General features: G+C 39.2%; 1 protein-coding gene across 2 annotated transcripts in view; it reads right to left on the reverse strand.

The window, feature by feature from the left end:
- Window positions 1–3944: 3944 nt before the first annotated feature.
- Window positions 3945–20121, reverse strand: part of sh2b3 (SH2B adaptor protein 3) — a 53581-nt gene continuing 37404 nt past the window's right edge. For both annotated transcript variants that reach the window (XM_067613462.1, XM_067613470.1), the window contains exons 3-8: window positions 12071–12172; window positions 10934–11022; window positions 7552–7643; window positions 6230–6444; window positions 5662–5839; window positions 3945–5225 (exon numbers count right to left, since the gene is read on the reverse strand). In XM_067613462.1, coding sequence (XP_067469563.1) covers window positions 4867–5225; window positions 5662–5839; window positions 6230–6444; window positions 7552–7643; window positions 10934–11022; window positions 12071–12172 — 1035 coding nt within the window. In that variant the 3' untranslated portion in view covers window positions 3945–4866. The remainder of the gene's footprint in view (window positions 5226–5661; window positions 5840–6229; window positions 6445–7551; window positions 7644–10933; window positions 11023–12070; window positions 12173–20121) is intronic.

The following is a 20121-nucleotide window of genomic DNA, read 5'->3' on the forward strand; positions in this document are numbered from 1 at the left end:
CACAAAATGACATCACTTACACTGAAAGCACATTTGAAGGGGATCTTTTAATAGTCAGTATGAACAGGAGGAATGATTACAGCGAGGAAAACCTCTTTCAGTGTTCATCTGGACACCTGACTGTTGTTTTAAGACAGACTTGGAAAAAGTGCAAAGCTCTCCTTTAATGTTTATTAATATAAAACAATTTGGTAGTTACAGGTTCTTATCTTGTGTTGATGATGTGGGTTTAATGTCTTCTGTTCACATTTGAGAGTTTGAGTAAATGCGGTGGCGTCTTCCTCCATGTAAGAAAAGTCTTCTCAGCTTCATCCCAACACCTGAAACAATGATCTACAACCTGAACTAAAGGAACAAGACAACACAGACTCCAGAAAGTGCACACAAATCACAAAACTGATCATGTGATGTTTTTTTTTTTTTGGTTAGGTTTATTTTACAAAAAGTCAAATATACAGTTGATATATATTTAATATAATTTAGAATGCTTACAACTGAAAGGGATGCAAACACGATGACAGATTTAAAAGCTCTGTTGTGGTTTTTTTTTTTTTTTGTTGTTGGCTGTTGAGGGGATGTTGGATTGAACTGGAATGTTTACAGTGCTAAGTTAAACAGAATGAACAGTATTGAGAACACATTACATTCATCAACTGGACATTTAAAAAAAAAAAACAAACAAACACAGGGAGACTAAAGGTGTGGCTGGAGCAGATGTTGAGGATTAAAAAGACACCTGAGGTACGAAGGGGGATCTTTTCTAGCATTAACTCGACTCCTGCACAGACACGGAACAAATAAGAAGCCATAAAGCAGACAATGTGGTAGCCCTGGTTTTTAAAGAAAAAAAAAAAAAAACATTTTTTTTTTCCAAGGGAAATTTGGCATTCATCAAATACTTTCTCTTCTGTCTACAAGCAGGTGCAAACATTACATTCACACGCTTATTTCATCCATTTAGAAGCCTCTGATCGCTCCCCACATACATTAAAAAAAAAAAAAAAAAAAAAAAAAGGTGTGAAGCACGGGGCATCTCTCAGATATTGCACGACAAGTTCTGCACCACATCACACCCTGAGCTTTCGGAGAAAAAAAAAAAAAAAAAGGGGAAAAGCAACAGCAGCTTTCTGGCAAAGGCACAGTCATTCTCCCTTCAAAATAAAATAAAATAAAAAAATTAAATTAAATTCAGCAAAGAGAGGGGACTGATAGTCAAAATAGTTATTGTTACCGTTGCTTTTCTTTTAGCAGAAATAAAACAGAAGAATGATGAGGGCTGGGATTTGTTTAGACTCAGGCACATAAAAAAAAAAAAGGCAGGAAGACCAACCGTACTTTTGCCAAAACTTCTTTGTTTTTGTTCCCCTTATTAAAAAAAAAACACTTCGAAGATGTCAGTCTTGATCATGATGATACATTATAGAGAATGACACAACCATTGTAAAAAAAAAAAAAAAAAAAAATGTTCCTTTGGTGTACAAAGCTGACTTATTGCTTAACGAGAGGAGTAATCACGGCTGACTTGATCATGTTCGTGAGTTGCATTTATAAGTTTCTCTTATAAAAACAAAACAAAATAAAAAAAAAAAAAAACAGGAAACTACGATGAGAAGAGGGCAGAGAGACAGACAAGAATCAGGTCTAAACCTACGTCAGGTGTAGGTTTATCGAAGGTAAATCTTAATTAACTGCTAAGTTAGTGTTAAAGCGAGGTTAGAAGATACACAGACAAAGTCCTAGCACACTATTTCCCAAAGATATCCAGCTGTGAGTGAAGCTGCAGTTATTGCAAGAAGAAAAAAAAATAGAAAAGAAAGACAATTTGATGTTTCATCTTTGGGAAAAATTACATTACTACTGTTTTTATTGTGTACAACTGGTCACTGTTTATGTGATAATCTTCATCGGTTTTCCAAAAAGAAAAAAACAAAAATAACAAAAGCTTTTTTAAGGTTTCTAAGGCAAGAGGAGAGGAACAAGACAGGAAAAAAACACAGAAGCAAATCTGGTGTGTCCACAGGCTGATCCTTTTCATTTCTGGCTCAAGACAGAAATGCCGTTATGTTTGGATCCATTTTGGTTATATTTTAGCTCTTTTAGACGTTTTGGAGGAAACTCAGACCTGGTGGTGGATGAGACTGAACATCACAAACAAACTGGACACCAGAATAGACGTGGAAGGACACGTTTGCTTTGGTAAAGGCTTGTTTGTTTGGTGTATTACTTCTAAAATTAAAAAAAAAAAAAAAAAACCTCCAACAAAAATGACAAAATTGACACCTGAGTAGAGTGATGTAGATCTGTTTTAGTCAGTGCAGCTTTTAAATCGATGGTGGTACGATGACGTGTGTGAAACAATCTTTCGAAGGCACCTCAAATTATTGATTGGTGATCCAGTTAAAGGGCCGGAGGACGAATTGCACCGAGGAAATAAGTGATCATTGATGTGTAACTCAAAAACTCTGGTTTTAAAATGTGGAAATCTTTTAAGTTTTATTAAAAATAGTGTAAAATTTTATTATCACTGTCCCTCCTTGTTGTTTTTCTTGTTGTTGTGGTGAAGTTGCACAAAAAAAATACTAAGATGCAGAGTAATTAATGCTGCGGGTGTGAAAAAGTAGAGTCAGAGATACGACGCCACTCCCAGATGCAACGTTTAGCCACAGTTGTGAGAAAATAAAATGTTTTTATTTGTGTGTTTTCAGAAAACGTCTCTCCGTCTGTCAGGAGTCGCATCACGTCGCCGTCTACTTCTAGGAGCCCTTTTAAGAGTTTAATGCTCGATTATCAAACCACAACAAACATTTTAAAATCAAATCTGACCCTCAGGTTTAAAATGTTAAAAGAATCTAAAAAGGACAACACCAGTCGTGTCAAACACCTGAAGATTTACTTCCTGCTTCTCGCTGCTCTGTACGTGGAGTTTTTCCCCCCTCTTACGTTCTTTGGAGTGAAGCTTTTCAAGTTCATGTCTGTTACTGGGCGCCTGTTTTTTTTTCCTTTTTTTTCCCGGCTTTTATGTGTATAAAATGCACCCCGGGGTGCCGAGCGTTACTTTGGTGACACAGAAATTCTTTTCATGCCACCATCCTCAATAAAATGGAATTATAATTGATGTCGTCATTAATTTGTTACGCTTGGGATGAAATTAACTTAATGACACTTGGCCGGCGTTTGGTGCCACAGAATACATTTTCTGCATTCCTGGTACCAGAAACTGGAATCCCGAACAAAAAAAAAAAAAAAAAGCTCCTGACAGATCAAATTAACAACACTTTTGACTGAATTTTGTGGCAGAAAATCTATTTTATGACTCAAAACACTGTTAAATATCAGAAAAGATAATATCAATTCATTTCTAAACCACTGTTCAGGGTTGCAGGCTGGTAAATAAATATATTACATCATTCTATTTTCTTCTCATTTTAAACAGAAATTAATTCTGTGACACTTTGCGCTCACCCAAAAGTTCATTTTGTGCACATACTGCCTTTGGTGCTTGAAATATATAAACATACATACTACACTATCTCGAGAAAGGTTTCTTCAGAATATATAAGCGCAGAGTAAACTTGGTTCCACTGATTTACAACAGAACAAAAACACTTTGATTTTTGGAAAACCTGTGAGTATTAAAGATACAAATTCACCGAACTGACTGGAAGGTGAATATTGTATTAGACTGAGGTCAGCACGATCATATGCTGATGGACGACACTTTTTCATCTCATGGACACATCCGACACACACACACACAAACAGCGACGAGTTCCCGCAGCTTTGCGTACAAACAGTGCTGATGAATGTTGATCTGCGATCGTTTCCCGTGATTCTCTGGAATTGCTTGAGCGATGGTTTGGACGAGGAGTCGCGGAAGCCGATCAGTTTCTAGAGGCTTCCCGACTGACTTTAACCAAGTTTACCTCTTTTTACTTTTATTTAAAAAAAAAAAAAAATTTTCTACAAAAGAATCTGTGTATAGAAAAAATACACATTGTTTCCAAAGTGCACTGAAAGCATTGTGCACTTACATGTAAGATAATGTGCAAGAGGAGGAATATCTAATAGAGTGTATCAACACTCTAAAATAGAGTGCTTTTTGTTTGTGTGTTTGTTTAAAAAGATGAGTTTGCTCCACACGGGGAACTTTGTGTGAAGAGTAAAATGTCTTGGATATTTTAAAAAGGAGCGCTTGATTTAACTCGTTTTGCAGGCGGTGCTTTCCCGTCGTCGGTTCACCTTAAGTGCCAAAGAAGTTAAATCAAGCGCAGCTCTATAATTTCACCTGGATTAAAACTTTTTAAATGTTTTTTTTTTTTTTTTTTTTTTTTGCCCGGGCTTGAGGACAGCTACACACGTGGCTCTCCCTCCCTCCCTCCCTCTCTCTCTCTCTCTCTTTCTCGCTCTCTTTCTCTCTCACACACAACCTCAACATCAATAAAAACAAGAATAATCATCATAGTCAACACTGTTATAAAACTCCCAAAAATACATTCACTGTGGACACTCGGGGTGGAGGTTGTGAGGATCTGATGCTGGTAAACACACACCCAGCACAGACCTAGTGAGTGTGTGTTTGTGTATGTGTGTGTGTGTGTGTGTGTGAGTGTGATATACACACTGCCACGCATTCATCAGACAAAGACTTGCACGCTCAAGTTCATGAGTCTGCTATAATCATGTTAACATCATGCGCTCTCTGAGAGTCTCATACACCCACATGAAGCTGGGTGGGGGGTGGGGGGGGGGTCGTGATCGTATGTGTGTGTGTGTGTGTGTGTGTGTGTGTGTGTGAGTGAGCATGTTGGTGGCTTCACAGGAGACGGCTGTCTGTCGGAGGTGATGGAGGCTGGTGACTCAGCGGGGTCAGAGCATCATGTACTGGTTGTCTATCGCCCGCTTGCGGCTGCGGTCAGGCTCCAGCTCATAGTCCGAGTCCCGCTGAGGGATGATGGGAGTGTGGGTGTGAGGGTGGCGAAGCAGGGGCCCCCTGCCCACCGACTCGCTCCGACGCAAAGGAGCCGGGGCTGATGGAGGAGGGATGGGGTTGCCGCGAGGAGTCGGGTGGTTCCCCTGCTGGGAAACGGAGCTGGTGGTGCTGCTGCTGTTGGTGGAGGAGGAGTGGGGCTGACTGGAGCTGCGAGCCAGGCTGCAGTGAGCCAAGCTGGGCTCCGAGTTCCAGCGATGCAGAGAGAAGGGGACCAGGAGAGCGCTGGAGAGCTGACCTGAGAAAGAAAAGAGGAAATGAGAACTTCTTACACATACTTTGTAAACAAATTACTTACTTCCAAATGAAGTGTTTTAGATCAGTGGTTCTCAACCTTTTTTCTACTTGCAACTTCTCGTCACAGGCTGCATGTGAGCAGTTCCATTGAAGAGTGATTTTCCCTCAAAACCTTTTTAAACTGATTCATTTTGATAACTTTGAACTCTTTTATATAATTTTGTGACCTTTCAGATTGATCCTGTGACCCAGCAGAGGGTCCCTGACTGCCAGGTTGGGAACCACTGGTTTGGATTAAGTGTTGTCTGCTTGCGTTTCCTGCCTCTTGGACTTTGTTGTAGCTAACACGTGATTACTTTGGTTATGTGCAGTGTTGACATAACCGACAGAAATGATGGCCATGGTTTGACAAAGAGATATGAACGAGAGAGTCTCACCTTGTGACGGAGGGCTGGAGCCCGCCACTACGAAGCTGGACAGCGTGACGGCACCGGCGGCTCCGCACTCCAGAGGGATGGGGAAGAGGCGGAAGTGACTGAGCATGTCCATGACGGAGGGGAAGCGCAGGTGCTGCACCCTGCACTGACCCCATTCTGTTAGAGAGAGGCGCAGGTGCTGCAGAAAGACAAAGAGACAGAAGCGTGAGAACAGAGAAACATCACGAAAAGATGGTTTTTATACTTCTGGAGACCGAACTAGGGCTGAAAAATGCCACTTCCTCCTTCTCCTTACATCCAGTGGTCTGTCTTCTGTTTAAGATGGTTCACATCAGCGGTATGTTTGCATAACGCTTACTTATCAAAGAGTTTACCACTACCGCCAGGAAATGATGTTGTCACCCGTTTTGACGTGAACAGAGAAAAAGGAGAACAATGTGGGTTCGAAAAAAGCGTTCATTCATACAGTGTTACCCAATTTTTAGGTGAACCACTTCCAGATGTGGACTGAACGGCCGATGTGAATGCAGACTAAGTTAAACAGAAAATAGACGTTGTGAGACCGTACCTTTGCTTTTCCTTGGTAGTTAAACGTGAGGACGTAGTCTCCCCTGCGTGTCTCACTCTGTCGAACCAGAAACACTCCGTGTCCTTCTGGTCCAGAGCTCTGGACCAGGTAGGCTGCCTTGACGCGGGAGATGGGCCCGTGGAACCAGGGGTAGGAGAACAGGAAGTGATCGGTCTTCTGGACAACCTGCTCTGGCTGGGCAAATGTGAGGGGGACTGGAGGGATGAACAGAGAAACAACGTGTGTCATTATTGATTCATCTGCCAGTTATTTTCCTCTATGAATCATTTGGTGTATAAAAGAAAAATAAGAAAACTGTGAAAAATGCCCGTTATAACATCCTGGAGGCCAAAGTGACATCACTATGCGTTACATTACGCATATGTTCTGTGTGATGTGAAAAGTGTTGCTTGTAGTGATGAACCAACAGAATAATTACCACCTGGTTTTAGTTCCCCTCAGAGCTACAGAGTGTTTTACAGTCTTTGAGCTCAATGTTTTGGTTTTTAACCACCTTTCATTTGTTCTACTGCCCCCAAGTGGCAAAAAAGACAATCATTACCGCCTTTAAAGAATAATTCCAGCTTAGTACAACTTGGGTGATTTTTTTTGTTGTTGTTTCTATCTGTTGTAAACAAACAGTTTAGCCAGTTCATCTACTGTTTATCGCTTCATTTGGAACACAAAAGTAAGCACACAAAAAATGTTGGTATTACTGCTTCATTGAAACAGAAAAACTGCAGGTAAAAATGTGAGTTTGGAAGCTTAAAGTTGAACCAGGAAGTCTGTCTGTTTACAACATGATGCCTTTTTGTTCACCTTTCTTTTCTCTTCCAAATATATGTGGCTGCCCTGTTTTTGTAAACTTCTTTTTAACGATGAAGCCATAATCCCAAATATTAGTGATTAACTTGTTAAGTGCGATATTAAAGGACTGATGGTAAAAACTACCAATATGAGACACAATTAGTCATAAATCTTAACTCTCTTTTAACAGAATTAATATTAAATTCCTTTATAAAAACTAGGATTTTGTATTTCTTTAAAGCAGAGAGACAGTCTCTGTCCCTGACCAGCAGGGGCACACGTCTCCAGACACAGTGGACTTCACTCCTACATCATCTCTGGACATCAAAGTGTCACATTTTGCCGCAAAAATGTAAAGTTGAAGTTTTGAGGGAGAATTTTTGAAATATATATATACACACACACACAGACACAACTACACCCTGATTGACAGAGGATGTGTCTGATAAGTAATTTACACAGAAGCAACCCCCCCCCCCCCCTCAACCCTCCAGCCCCCCCATCCCAGCACTCACTGTGACTTCCTGACTCTGAACTCCCTCTGTGATTGGCTGGAACAGAGCTGTCTGCTGGGGAGGGAAGGGGCTCCAGATCCACACTGCCTGACCTGAAGGACAAGAAAACATTCAGATTACATTATTACACTCACACACACTGTATCATCCACTGCACATCAATGTTATTGTCAGTGTGAAGCCCTGAGGAGGAAAATTTCATGATTATTTAATCTAATAAAAAAGTAATTTGTCCCATTTGTGTCACCATCTTTCTTTATATGAAAGCTTCATCTCTGCCTGTGCTGGAAAACCAGCATCATCTTTCTGTTTCAAGGTGGAAAAACTATTTGAGTTGGTGTGAAATTAAGTGTGGACGCTACAAATGTCTTGTTTAAGCAACTGTAATTACAAAAATAAATGTGTTGATGATTTATTGGTGTTAACACACTACATGCAACACTTTTATCAAGTGCAGAAGAGCAACAGAGATGGTTAGAGAGAGAAAGAGAGGTGTGTGTGTGCGTGTGTATGTGTGTGTGTGCGTGAGTGTGTATGTGTGTGTGCATGTGTCGGTGGGGTGAGTCTAGCGAAAATGGAGGAAACAGCAGGCTGAAGGAACACAAAGACACCGAGCTCAGACAGGAAGTGAGTCCAGTTCACCAGTTCAGATCTGAACTAAGACTTACTGTTCTTCTGTTTCACTGCGCACACATACACACGCACACATACACACACACGCACGCACGCAGTATGAGTGTGTACATACAGAGATGAGAACAGGAAAGGTTAAAGAGGGAAGCCAGAGCAAATCCTGCTAAAATGCTGACTTGAGTTTGCAGCACTCTGCATAACAGGAAGACAAGTCTCCTTTCTCCTCACGCTGTGTGTGTTCTTGCACTTCAATCTTTGTGAGAATCATTGTGGGGTTTATTTGCTATAAATGAGGACATATGGACATTTTGGCCTGTCTTCAATGCCTGCAGGATTAGATTAGTTAAAGGATACAGCTGTTGATATTCTATATTCTCATTAATGTCAACAAATCCCATAAAAAGATCAAAACCAACACTTCATAGATTCTACTGACAAGTATTGTCTATGTAGCTGAAGCCTGACATGCAGCTGAAAATAGTCCCCAACAAAAGCAGTATTTACTCCTGTTTAGGTCATTTTTGCTAAAACCTACAGTGATTAACTTAAGCATTTTCTACATATGAAAATAGATATTTGTGACCTGTTTTGGAGATTTTGTGTCTTCAGTAGGAACAAGTGACACAGACAGGGTAGGGGAAACTGAGAGTACCGAGAGACAGACTTTTAGTCCTTTTATGGGATGTGTTGACAATGACAAAAACTATAGAATAATGTCCGCCTTATCTATAAAGTGGCTATAATTTATATTTTTTGTAATAACAACGTATCTAAAGACCGTGTGTAGTGTCAGAGGCTCGCAGTGATGAAGCTACAGCGAATTATCACCCAACTCTCCGGCTCCGTTCTGCTTTATGGAGTTTTATAGTGAGGTTCAGCTCATTGTTTAGCTGTCTGGCTGCAAATTTACTGTTTTGCTTCACTCTCAGCTCTCCCATAGTGTTGTTTTTGTCCACATTAAGGCAGCTGTTTTCAGAGAAAAAGCTCTAAAAACGAACTATACACTATCTGCTCAGCACCAAAACGCAAACAGACACAGTTAGTGACTAGCTGGTGAACATAGTGGAGCATTTAGAGCCAAATATTTCCCTCTGGACTTGATAGAGACGAAAATATGGAAATGGTGACAGCGAACGGTCCTCCCAACTCAGTAAAAATGTGTTATTTCAGAAAAAAGAAAGTGAGAGTATTGAAGCACAGATTTCTTAGAAATATTCACATCAGCCAAGAAGAAACACGTGCACACACACACACACACACACACACACACAGACTGAAAACAGTGCAGTTTAATGAATACCTGCACACAATTTGAAATGTTTTGATAAAAGTGAGGAGAAGAGAAATAAATGATATGGCTTGGTGAGGTATCTGAATAAACACCGAATTCAAGAGTGAACTCTGACCTTACTTTACTGGATGTGTGTGTGTGTGTGTGTGTGCGTGTGTGTATACACATTCCAGACATCTGCAGAAATGAGAAAGGTCTCCGAGTCCTCCCCCACACTTCCTTTCACAGCCCAAAACCCCACACACATCCACATCCAGAATCATGAGTAAGATCAAACTTATAAAAGCTTTTTTTTTTTGGTAGTCTAATAACTGATAGAGATAAAAAACTATTCGATTATTATAACTATAACTGTTGAAAAGTACTACTCTGCTTGTTGTCCTTTTTTGTGATTTCTCAGATCTTAATTTCTTCCTTTGCACACAATCATTTGGACACAATTACACGCTGTACTTAGGTAACAGTCTGCTATCTGAGTGGGCCTTTAATTTTGTTAACTTCTTATCATCTAAATCAGTATACAGTCAAGTGTAATCTTCATTTCTTATCTACCAACATGATCAATTTTGTTTATTCTGTTTCACAGCTTCAGTTACTGAGAGAAGTAAGTGAGAAAAATTATATACAAATTATGGTATTTGCTCATTTTTTAAAAACTACATTCAACACTCAAGATGCAACAGAATACTCTCCACACCAGATGTGTTAACTCTCAAAGCTTTAGTGTAAATATTAAGTTGACTCATGGACATGATGTATTATTATTACCAGAAATATTCCAACTATATCCAGGTTCAAATCTGCTTAAGTGTGTTGAGCCCTAAAGCAAACTGATGCAAACTCAGGAACAGGCAAACAATGATGGGTATATAGACACACACACACACACACACACACACACACACACACACACACACACACACACACACACACACGCACACACACACACACACACGCACATGTTTCTCCACATATACACATGCTCTACAAATTATTCTCACTTGTATTTGCAAACACATAACTCAGCATAAGTAAACATCCAGCACTAAAAACTGCCAAAGTCCAAGTGCTAAATGTTTCCACTCAGAATCTCAATAAAAAAACCTGCGTTAAGAGAGTTGGATGAGGACGATGCAGGCTGACATTATATATCATTTATTTGCGTGTGTGTGTGTGTGTGTGTGTGTGTGTGTGTGTGTGTGTGTGTGTGTGTGGGACCCAGCTGGCTTGGTCAGGTTGAGACAAATTACAGATTACGAGTCTCCATTTTGAGGCAGACAGATTCAAAATATATGATGTTGAAAAAGTTAATGGTTTGGTCTCCAGTTCGGTATGTACTCACAGAAACCAAACGTTTTCAGAGTTGAATCAAATTTGAAAAAAGGAAATAATGAGATCTAATATTGAAGTTTCTGATCATATAAAGGTGTCTTCGTGTTGTGTTTAAGAGCTTCTCACCTGTTGCTGATACATTCTTTTAGCTCTGTGGTCCAGGAGCTGACCTGCTGGTCGTTGTCCGTCTCAAATATCAGACTACCTCGATTAACCTGCAGACACAAATATGCATTCAAATACACAATATTTATAATATATAATTACAAATTATTTACTGTAGACGCTGAGCTGATGTCCGAAGTCTGGACACCCAATTTAGACATTTGCTGATGCAAGAAGCAGCTATGACACATAAAAATTAAGAGTTTTTCTCCTGCTATATATTACTCACACAGTACACTGACAGCATATTTAAGGCGTGACTCAACTTTTATCTAGTTAAGTTTTTGCAGCGTGTTGTAATGATGAAAAAAAGACTAAAAAAAAAAAACATGTAACTTAAAGTGCCAACACATTACATTTCAGGGTCAAATAACCTCAGGAAATGTAGTCAGATTTAATCTTTACTGCATCCCAGAGGGCATTTCCTCTAAAAGGAGAGACGCTAACAGTATCCAGAATTTTTGGATGCAGCTTATTTTCTCTAATGCAGTTGTAACGGTGACAAGTTTTCACAGCTGAGGAACTTATCAAAATGCTGAAAAGTTTTCAAAATCGTTATCCTGTTCTTCTCCATCCAGGCTTAGCAGAGACGCAATTTTCTTCAAACACAAAGATAGACTCTGGCAGAAACTTCAAAGAGGGCAGTAGAGCAACAGAAGCGGTGTATTTAGCCATGTTTTGGTGAAACAATGATTATTTGAAGCTGCTGTTGGATGTTTTGATACTTCTTTCCATGGTGGAAACTTGAAAACCATTAAAACCATCATGATTCGAGTCACTGTTTTGGGAGAGAGAATGCTACGGAGATTTTACAGCCACCTGTCAAACCTACAGGAGGTGATGTTAAGTTTTGGGTGGAGCATCGCTTCACGTCTAAACAACAAATCTAAGTGAGTTTTGTTATGAGATGATATGACACAAGGATTGTCTTGTTTCCTCTTCATGTTGAATTGAGGGTTGAGGATCTGACATCGTGGATGTAAACAACTCAGCTGGCTGAGTCTGCAACTTTTAACTCTTGCTTTTCCTTCTTTCCTCAGACAGAAACAGTTCAAATAATCCCTGAGGAAGGAATATTATTATTATTTCTGTATGTACCTTTAAAACAAATGTGTTTAAGTTGTCGGGCATCTCCAGCCGGGTGCAACGACGGACTTCTTGGATATCTGAGCAGTGAGTCGTCAGCTTTGGGCTGGAAGCCTGAAAAACACAATGAAGACATAATGACTGTCAGACAGATCAGACATTACTCATGAAATGTGATACAGAAACAGAAAGAAGAAACTGAAACAAAGAAAAGATGTTCAAACTATCCTGTAATGAGTCCAACGGGAGCGTTAACCTTCCTGATTATGATTATACTCTGTCATTATTAAATGTCTTCAGTTTGTTAGTAAGGACACCTCCGTGGTATCTCTGAACTATCCTGAGTAAACAGAGCATTGTTTGTAGAACAACATACAGCTTTTAGGTTTTACAAATGTGATTGTTTTTAATGTTTTGAGAAACACAAACCAAATAACATTCACCTCTGTTGTTTGAGGTGGCAGCAGGTGTCTTAGTGGAGATTATATCAACCCCTGAACAAATAAAACCCACACTATCTGCATGTCCTGATAAACATTAGGGCTACGATGAACCAACCTTTTTGAACCAGCTTGTAATTTGTGGTAAACAGCCTCATTTGGTCTTAAAATCTGGAGTGATGTCATACAAATCTCTACTTTATCAACCAGCTCAAAGTGATGCAGCAGCTGAACTCTGAAGTCTTTGTAGCTTTATTGAAACTTATTGACCTGTCAACAAAGTAGAGCTGCAATAATTAGTCAATTAATCGATCGACAGGAAATTAATCAGCAACTATTTTGATAATCAATTAATCGTTTAAGTCGGTTTTCAAGCAAAAATGTCACAAATTTAATGGTTTCAACTTCTTAAATGAGATAATTTGCTGCTTATCCTTGTCTTCACTTTGTAGTTAAATGAATCTCTTTTAGACTTCAGGCGTCTGATAACATCACCTTGGGATGAAGGAGAATTGTGTTGAGCATTTTTCAGTTTTCTGATGTTTTATAGACTTAATTAAGATGATTATAAACCTAATTAATTGAGCTGTACAACAAAGGTGCCACCACAATTTTATTTTTAAAGCTGTCCAGATGAGCGACACATTCCACCGTAGGACAGTTTGTACACAGATAAACATGGATGTGGCCTCTTTCTATGAACCAGACGACCCCCTTTATGAGTTTATCTGAGTGATTGTGTGCGAGTGAGTACAGTCTCTTTATGTTTTATCTTTGAACATGCGTGTGTGTGTGAGTGAGTGTGAATCCTCAGCGTGGCTGAAACCGAAGCCTCCCTTGGTGAAAGAAAAGTGCAGTGAAATTCAGGAAGAGGAGCATGATGGGAGTTCTCATGGCAGAGCTCCAAGGTCGTCCCCGCCAGGACAAACTGTGTATTTGAAGAATGTTAAATGAGATATGAGGGGCTTCCTGGTGGCTCTTTGAACTGTGGCACGCAACATGAACTCCTGATACTGTGACTTTGAGTCAGGCTTGTGACCTTTTCTGCACGTTGACCCTTCACAAAACCATCATTTCTGAAACCCTGACTAATAAAACAGACACACTCCGAGAATAAGGACGCATATGCTGACCCTTCCCCTCGGGTGTCCTGACCCACGCAGGTAAAACCTGAAACCCAGCTGGACAGACGAATGACAGAGAAGATGAGTGTGGGCACATCCGGACAGACACACATGCGTTCACTCAAACTAATCACACGTCACTAACACAACGATGCAGAGCCTCCGAGCCCGCAGATACAAACGAGCGCTAACGTAGCCACCGGCGTAAACACACACAGACACGGATGGATGACTCGGTCAGCCATGTGTACAGGCCCGTGGCATGTTGGGTCAGAAGTCACCTCCGAACTGAAGCCTGGGTGACAGCTGACAGGAACACGTGGGGACAAGAGAGTCAGCAATTCTTATTGAGAGATTAAAGACTAGTGAGCGTCATACATTTGGTATGCGCGCTGCATCTGTGTGCATGCGTTTGTTGGTGTGTATGACACTTAAAAACTCAGGTGTTATGAGGATGGAAAGTTTCCCGCCATCTGACAGGCAATGATGATGATCAATCATCTTCCACTTGTGTCAACATCAGCTTTATTTTTTTAGGATTTAAAAGTATAAACTACAAACAGACAGACTGGGAGGGAACGGCTGTCATCGAACCCAAAGCATGACAACTTAATGGTCTTGCAGAAACTATTAGTTGACATATTGATCAACAGAAATCAACAATAACAAAAACTTCTTTGGGTTTTGGACGGTTGCTTGGACATAACAAGCAATTAAAAGAATCACTTAAAAGGCAACCTGTGGAGTTTCTGACCTCCAGTAGCGTTATAAAGTGTTTTTATGAGTAGGTTGTGTCATGCACAAGGATGCAGGTTATGCAACTCACAGTCCTGCCAGTGGTTTCGTACTATTAAAATGATCTATCGGTGGCTGTAATGCGCCAAGAAAGGTAGCAAAACGCAGGAAAGTTAAGGCAGGAAAGAAGAAGCAGCTGGTAAACATGGAGGTCAACAATGCAGGATTTAAAATACTTAAAAAATAGGCTTTGCAAATGTTTTATGAGGAAGGAAATGCAGCATCTTTGTTAGACCTAAAGGATAAACACGATGCATTTTACAGAGCGTAAAGATAACTTTTGTTTGTTTACGAGAAAACTCCACAGTGCCCCTTTAATTAACAAACAACGATAATCAAATTATTTATCAATATGAAGAACAATTATTAATTGCAGCGCTAATGGCCTGCAGCTCCACAGTCTTGGCACCATTGGTGTGAAATTCAGTGAAATTTCCAGCTTTTTATATTCAGTAGCTTTCTAGTGAAACCTAACATTTATCAGGAATCGGAGCAATTCATCTACAGATAGTGTATCTTGAAACAGTTCTGGGTGAGTGATACTGATAACTGATAATGTTGCCGGTTTCCCTGGTGACCCTAGATGTTAAGGCACCAACCATAAACCACAACATCTTCGGTTTGCATCCAACTGGGAACCTTTGTTGTACGTTATTCCCATGTTTCTCCTCACTGCTTGACTGTGTAAAAATAAAAATATATTAATATTAGGGCTGCAACTAATAAACCATTATAAACATTAATTACTGCCTTTGTCCATTAAGCTTCTCAATACTAACATGTAATGTAGATGTTGGCCGTGAGGATTGTGCAATATGTCACCATTATGGGTGGGCGTGTGTGTGTTCAAGTAAACTATTGTGTATGTGTGTGGAAGCGATGGGCTGTTGTTTGATGGTTTTATTTTATCTTCTGTTGAACTGCAGGACAGAATCCAGAACAAACTTCCCCATGGGGACATTTAAGTATCTTATCTAATGATTAATTTCATTTTCTAGTAATCAAATAAAACGATCCAAATAAAACTTTAGGAAAAAGTGAAATAATCCTCCCATATGAGAAGCTAAAACCAGATAACGTTTGACATTTATTGAATCTATTACCAAAATTGTTACTGATGAATTTTCCATTGATTGATGATTTTGTTAACTTATTATGAGACTATTTGTTCCGGCTCTAATTGTGGTCATTCTTAATATAGATATGATACAATATTTCCTAAAGTATTAAAAATCATGTGGTAGAAAATCCTGTAACTTTCAGAAATGATTCAGTTTGTTCAAAAGTATTTTAGGTTTCACACTGTGACGGAATCATCTGAGAACCAGGAACCACAATATCTCTACTCTGACTTGACACAATTACATAATAACAAGGAAAGATGATACATACAGAGCTGCAGCGATTAGTCAATTAATCGAGTAGTTGCCACCTATTAAATTAATCACCATTTATTTTGATAATCTATTAATGGTTTTGAGTCATTTTATAAGAATAGTTTGTGCAAATTCTCCGATTCCAGCTTCTCAAATATGAAGATTTTCTGGTTTCTTTAGTCTTATATGACAGTAAACTGAATCTCTCATACATATAATATCTAAATAAGACATTTGAAGACGTCACCTTAGACTTTAGGAAACATTTTTCACTATCTTCTGACATTTTATGGATCTAACAGCGAATTGATTAACCGAGGAAATAAATCGACAGATAAATCGATGACGAAAATAATCGTTACTTGCAGCCTCAGGTACGTGTCGATATCAAATTATTATCTAGCTCTGGGTGGAGTTCCCCCAAACTTTATGTGAGCTTTCTCCAATACAAACATAGCTTACAAGCTACCAGTTGGATCGACATCAAATTCTATGTGACAGACATATGCAAGAGAGCAGAACAAAAAAAAAAACTAGAAGGGTGAGTAGCGTGAGAGAGCAAGAGCAGCAAAAGGAAACAGACGAGACAGCGAAAGACACGGCGTTGGGTGGGAGAGAGGGAGGGATGAAGACCAGAAGAAAGAGCAGGGACGACGGATTCCAGGGTTTTGTGCACCGGATGAGTTTGAGTCTATGTGACAGTGTGTGAGCCTGAGGAATGTCTATGTTAATCCTACACACACACACACGCACGCACACATGAAAACAGACAGGAACACACACACATCAAAAGAATAGATTAACCCCCCGACCGCCCGATTTCCTTAGCTCGCCAGTGTTGTGAATGGACGCCGTCACTCCTAACGCTTTCTGTTTTAACCACAGCGTCTAATATCATCACCTAAAAGCATGGTGACGCAGAGATGAGAGGGATATGACTCATTTAGCGAAATCTGACTCAGTGAATAAGAAAACGACAAAAAAAAAAAAAAAAAATAGTGAACTTGTGTACCAAAGTGCTGCCACAGCTGAACTTTAATCCAGGATGTTCAGCGAAATTTGTTTCTGCTTCTTTAGTTTCAGGTTAAACCGACAGGTTTTCTTATGACTGTTGAAAGATAAAGAGATTGTGCACAATCGATTTGCTCAAACAGGAAAAAGTATGCATACGTGCAGGAAAGAGGCACATTCAGAGTATCAAAAAAAAGAAGTTCTTATCATATGAGACACTTAAGTCTTGTTAATGTAGTAATGGAGTCATGAATTTGAATTTCAAAAAAAAAAAAAAAGAAAAGAAAAAAGAAAGGTGGTTCAGAGTTCATTACTGGCCTTGGAAACAGCAGCTGACTAAACATTCTCACCTCAAGGTCAATTTAGTAGCTGTTCTGGAGCTTTTGATTATATCACATGACCTTCTATAGCAGATTTTCTCTGGTTTTTAAGCCGAAATGGACGAAAAGTCCCTAAAAAGTTAAAAAGAAATGCTGATTTGAACATCTACTAATCCGTGACAACTCCATCTGCTGATGGAGATCTTGTGATATGATCAAAAGCTCCAGAACAGCTACTAAACGGACTCCTTGAGGTAAGAATATTATTATTTAATTAAATATTACATTATTTTTTTAATGTAATATTTAATTGTATTATTACTAGTGTAACTGTTTTCCTTTTGCCTTGTGATGCTGATTTTCAATCAGGTAGGTCTGCACATACAAGGAATTTGCCTCGGTGTTATGGTGCATAACATTAAATAATTGAATTAATTAAAAATATATCTTAGTCCATCTGTGTACTGCCTCCCTTCAGTCTGTTTGCACTGGACTTTTTCTGCACGATGAGGAGAGCATTAGCCAGAACATTTGTACAGAAAAGTCAGAAAAAAAATGGCCGACCTTGCCATTAGAGTGTGCAGCTTTTTGTTGCTAGTTAATGATTGTTAATGTATGCATCTCTTTCGTGCCAACACGCTGACACAGAACAGTTATTGTTCTGCATCAACATCATACGGTAACTCACACAGGTGCAGCAGCTAATGAGATCTGGTACTGTGTGTGTGTGTGTGTGTGTGTGTGTGTGTGTGTGTCACTGAGCATACGAGCCGAGTGTGACTCATTGAGAGGAATTTATTGTGAGAATGTGAATGAGTTTCTGACTAAGAGCATCTTTGAGGAACCATATGTCTCTGTGGAGGGAAAACAGAAGAAGAAGAAAAAAAAAAAAAAAAAAAAAAAAAAAAAAACAGGCAGCAGATGTCTGAGTGGTTGAGCAACAGCACAACAGGCCAGATTTCTGTGAATCAACTTCATCAGGGGAGCAAGTTCAAGCTCACATTGCACATTTCCTATTTCTGCAAACTGTAATCTGTAATACTCCCTGGAGAACACACATATAAAAACAAACAAAGAAACACACTCACCCACTGACCAGGCTTTTGCCCTCTTTTCTTCCTTTATTTCCCAATCTGCATAAAACTCCTTTATGATTTTCCCCTCAAAACAATAAAACAAAGCAGTGTGGGCAAGACGTCGACAAGCAGAACGAGTGTTTTCATGTCTCGCTGTGTCTCCTGAATGCGTGCAGGTGTGTAAAGTGACAGCTTTTTGGAAGGGAAACCAGACAGGAGACTTAATCGTTTACTATAGAGTCTGCAAAAACACAAAAGCTAATGTGACAAGTCCTTAACAACTATCACCTGGTACCAGACACCTCTAAACACAAACACACGCTGCAGGAGAGCTGGAGGAATGGATAAATCAAACAGATCCAGACAGAGCCATAGAGAGTGAGCATAATGAGTCTGTAAATTTACAGTAAAACCCTCAGGTTTTCTTCAGCGTAATAAATGACTGATCCTCTTTGTGTCAACAGCTCAAATCGACTGTTTGCCAGCAGACCTCAGGTAAATGCCCTCACAACGCTCCTGTTCCTCATCCTGCAGCTATGAAAGAATCGTCTCAAAACAATGGTTACTGCACACATGTAGCTTCACTGTGTTAGTAGTAATTTATTTGGGATAGTGTTACATTTAATGTCTCCTTCATGGGGGGGAGGGGGGGGAAACAGCAAGGATGTTGCATCAAAAATAAGAAGTAGATTATTGATGTGATGTGTGTGTCAAAGCTGTGAGTGTAAACCTATTTTTAAGATTGATTTGCTACTTGAAGCTTCACACTGCAGCGGCTGCCAACTAAATCTAGTATGTCTAGTTTTAAAAAACAACAACAACAAGCAGTGAGTAACTGTGTTTGTTTTTCACAGCTTGGTTACATGACTTAAGCTTGTTGTTAGCTTGTTCACATGGTAATAAAATCAGGTTTTATCTATTAATAGTGACTACAGGTTAATGTTTGATGATGACCTATTTCCAACCACTGCTGACACAACTTGATCTATGTTAGATTATTGTTGAAATTATTATTTGATTAACGGATTCATCTTTTAAACCCTTCTCATGCCCGTTTTCCATTAATTTCTCTTTTAAAGGCTGATAAATTTCTCATGTTCCACATCATACGATCACATATATTCTTTATTCAAGCTTTTCATTGAAGCTCTGTGACGTTTATACTGAGTGAAAACATTTAAAACACAAGACTCAACTGCATCAAATGGAAATATTTTAGATGATATTTTTATATTTTTGCATAATTTAAAGACACATTTCTTCAAATTCAGTCTGAAACTTCCAGAGATCTCCACCAGACCTTAGAATAATATTTGGCTGCTCTGCATGAGTTGACGGTGGGATTGAAGAAGTTATCAAGGGGAGAAAAAAAAAAGCCAAACATTCACTGATTACAGCATCTTAAATGTCAGGATTTTCTGCATTTCTCTCTTTTTTTAATATCACTGTATATTTAGCAGCTTTGAGTTTTGAAATATTGGTTGGACAAAACAAGCAATTTGATGATGTGTCCTTACGCTTCGGAAAATTTTGAGGAACATTCTTCACAATATTTAATGTATTTTTTATTCACTAAATGATTAATCAATAAATAAAAAACAGATTAATGTTTACACTATGTATTGAAAATATTTTGAAAAACTGCCAGATGAACAGCAGTAAACTTATTGCACCATTAAGTTTCCTTCTTTTCTTGGCAGCTAAAATATCAAGGAGCCAATAACTGATAGTGGTATTTAAAATATTAAGAGATGACGATCTGTCCCGATAATGTTATGAACCCACAATGACTTTTCAGTTTTCACTTCTTGCTCTTTTCAGATTGAGTCAACTTTCACTACGCCGTTTCAACTTCACACAGACACGCAGATTGAGGGCTGATATTGTGAATGAGAGACGCAGATACATAACCGTGACAATA

Source organism: Thunnus thynnus, chromosome 2 (assembly GCF_963924715.1).
Source record: "Thunnus thynnus chromosome 2, fThuThy2.1, whole genome shotgun sequence".
Taxonomy (NCBI): domain Eukaryota; kingdom Metazoa; phylum Chordata; class Actinopteri; order Scombriformes; family Scombridae; genus Thunnus; species Thunnus thynnus.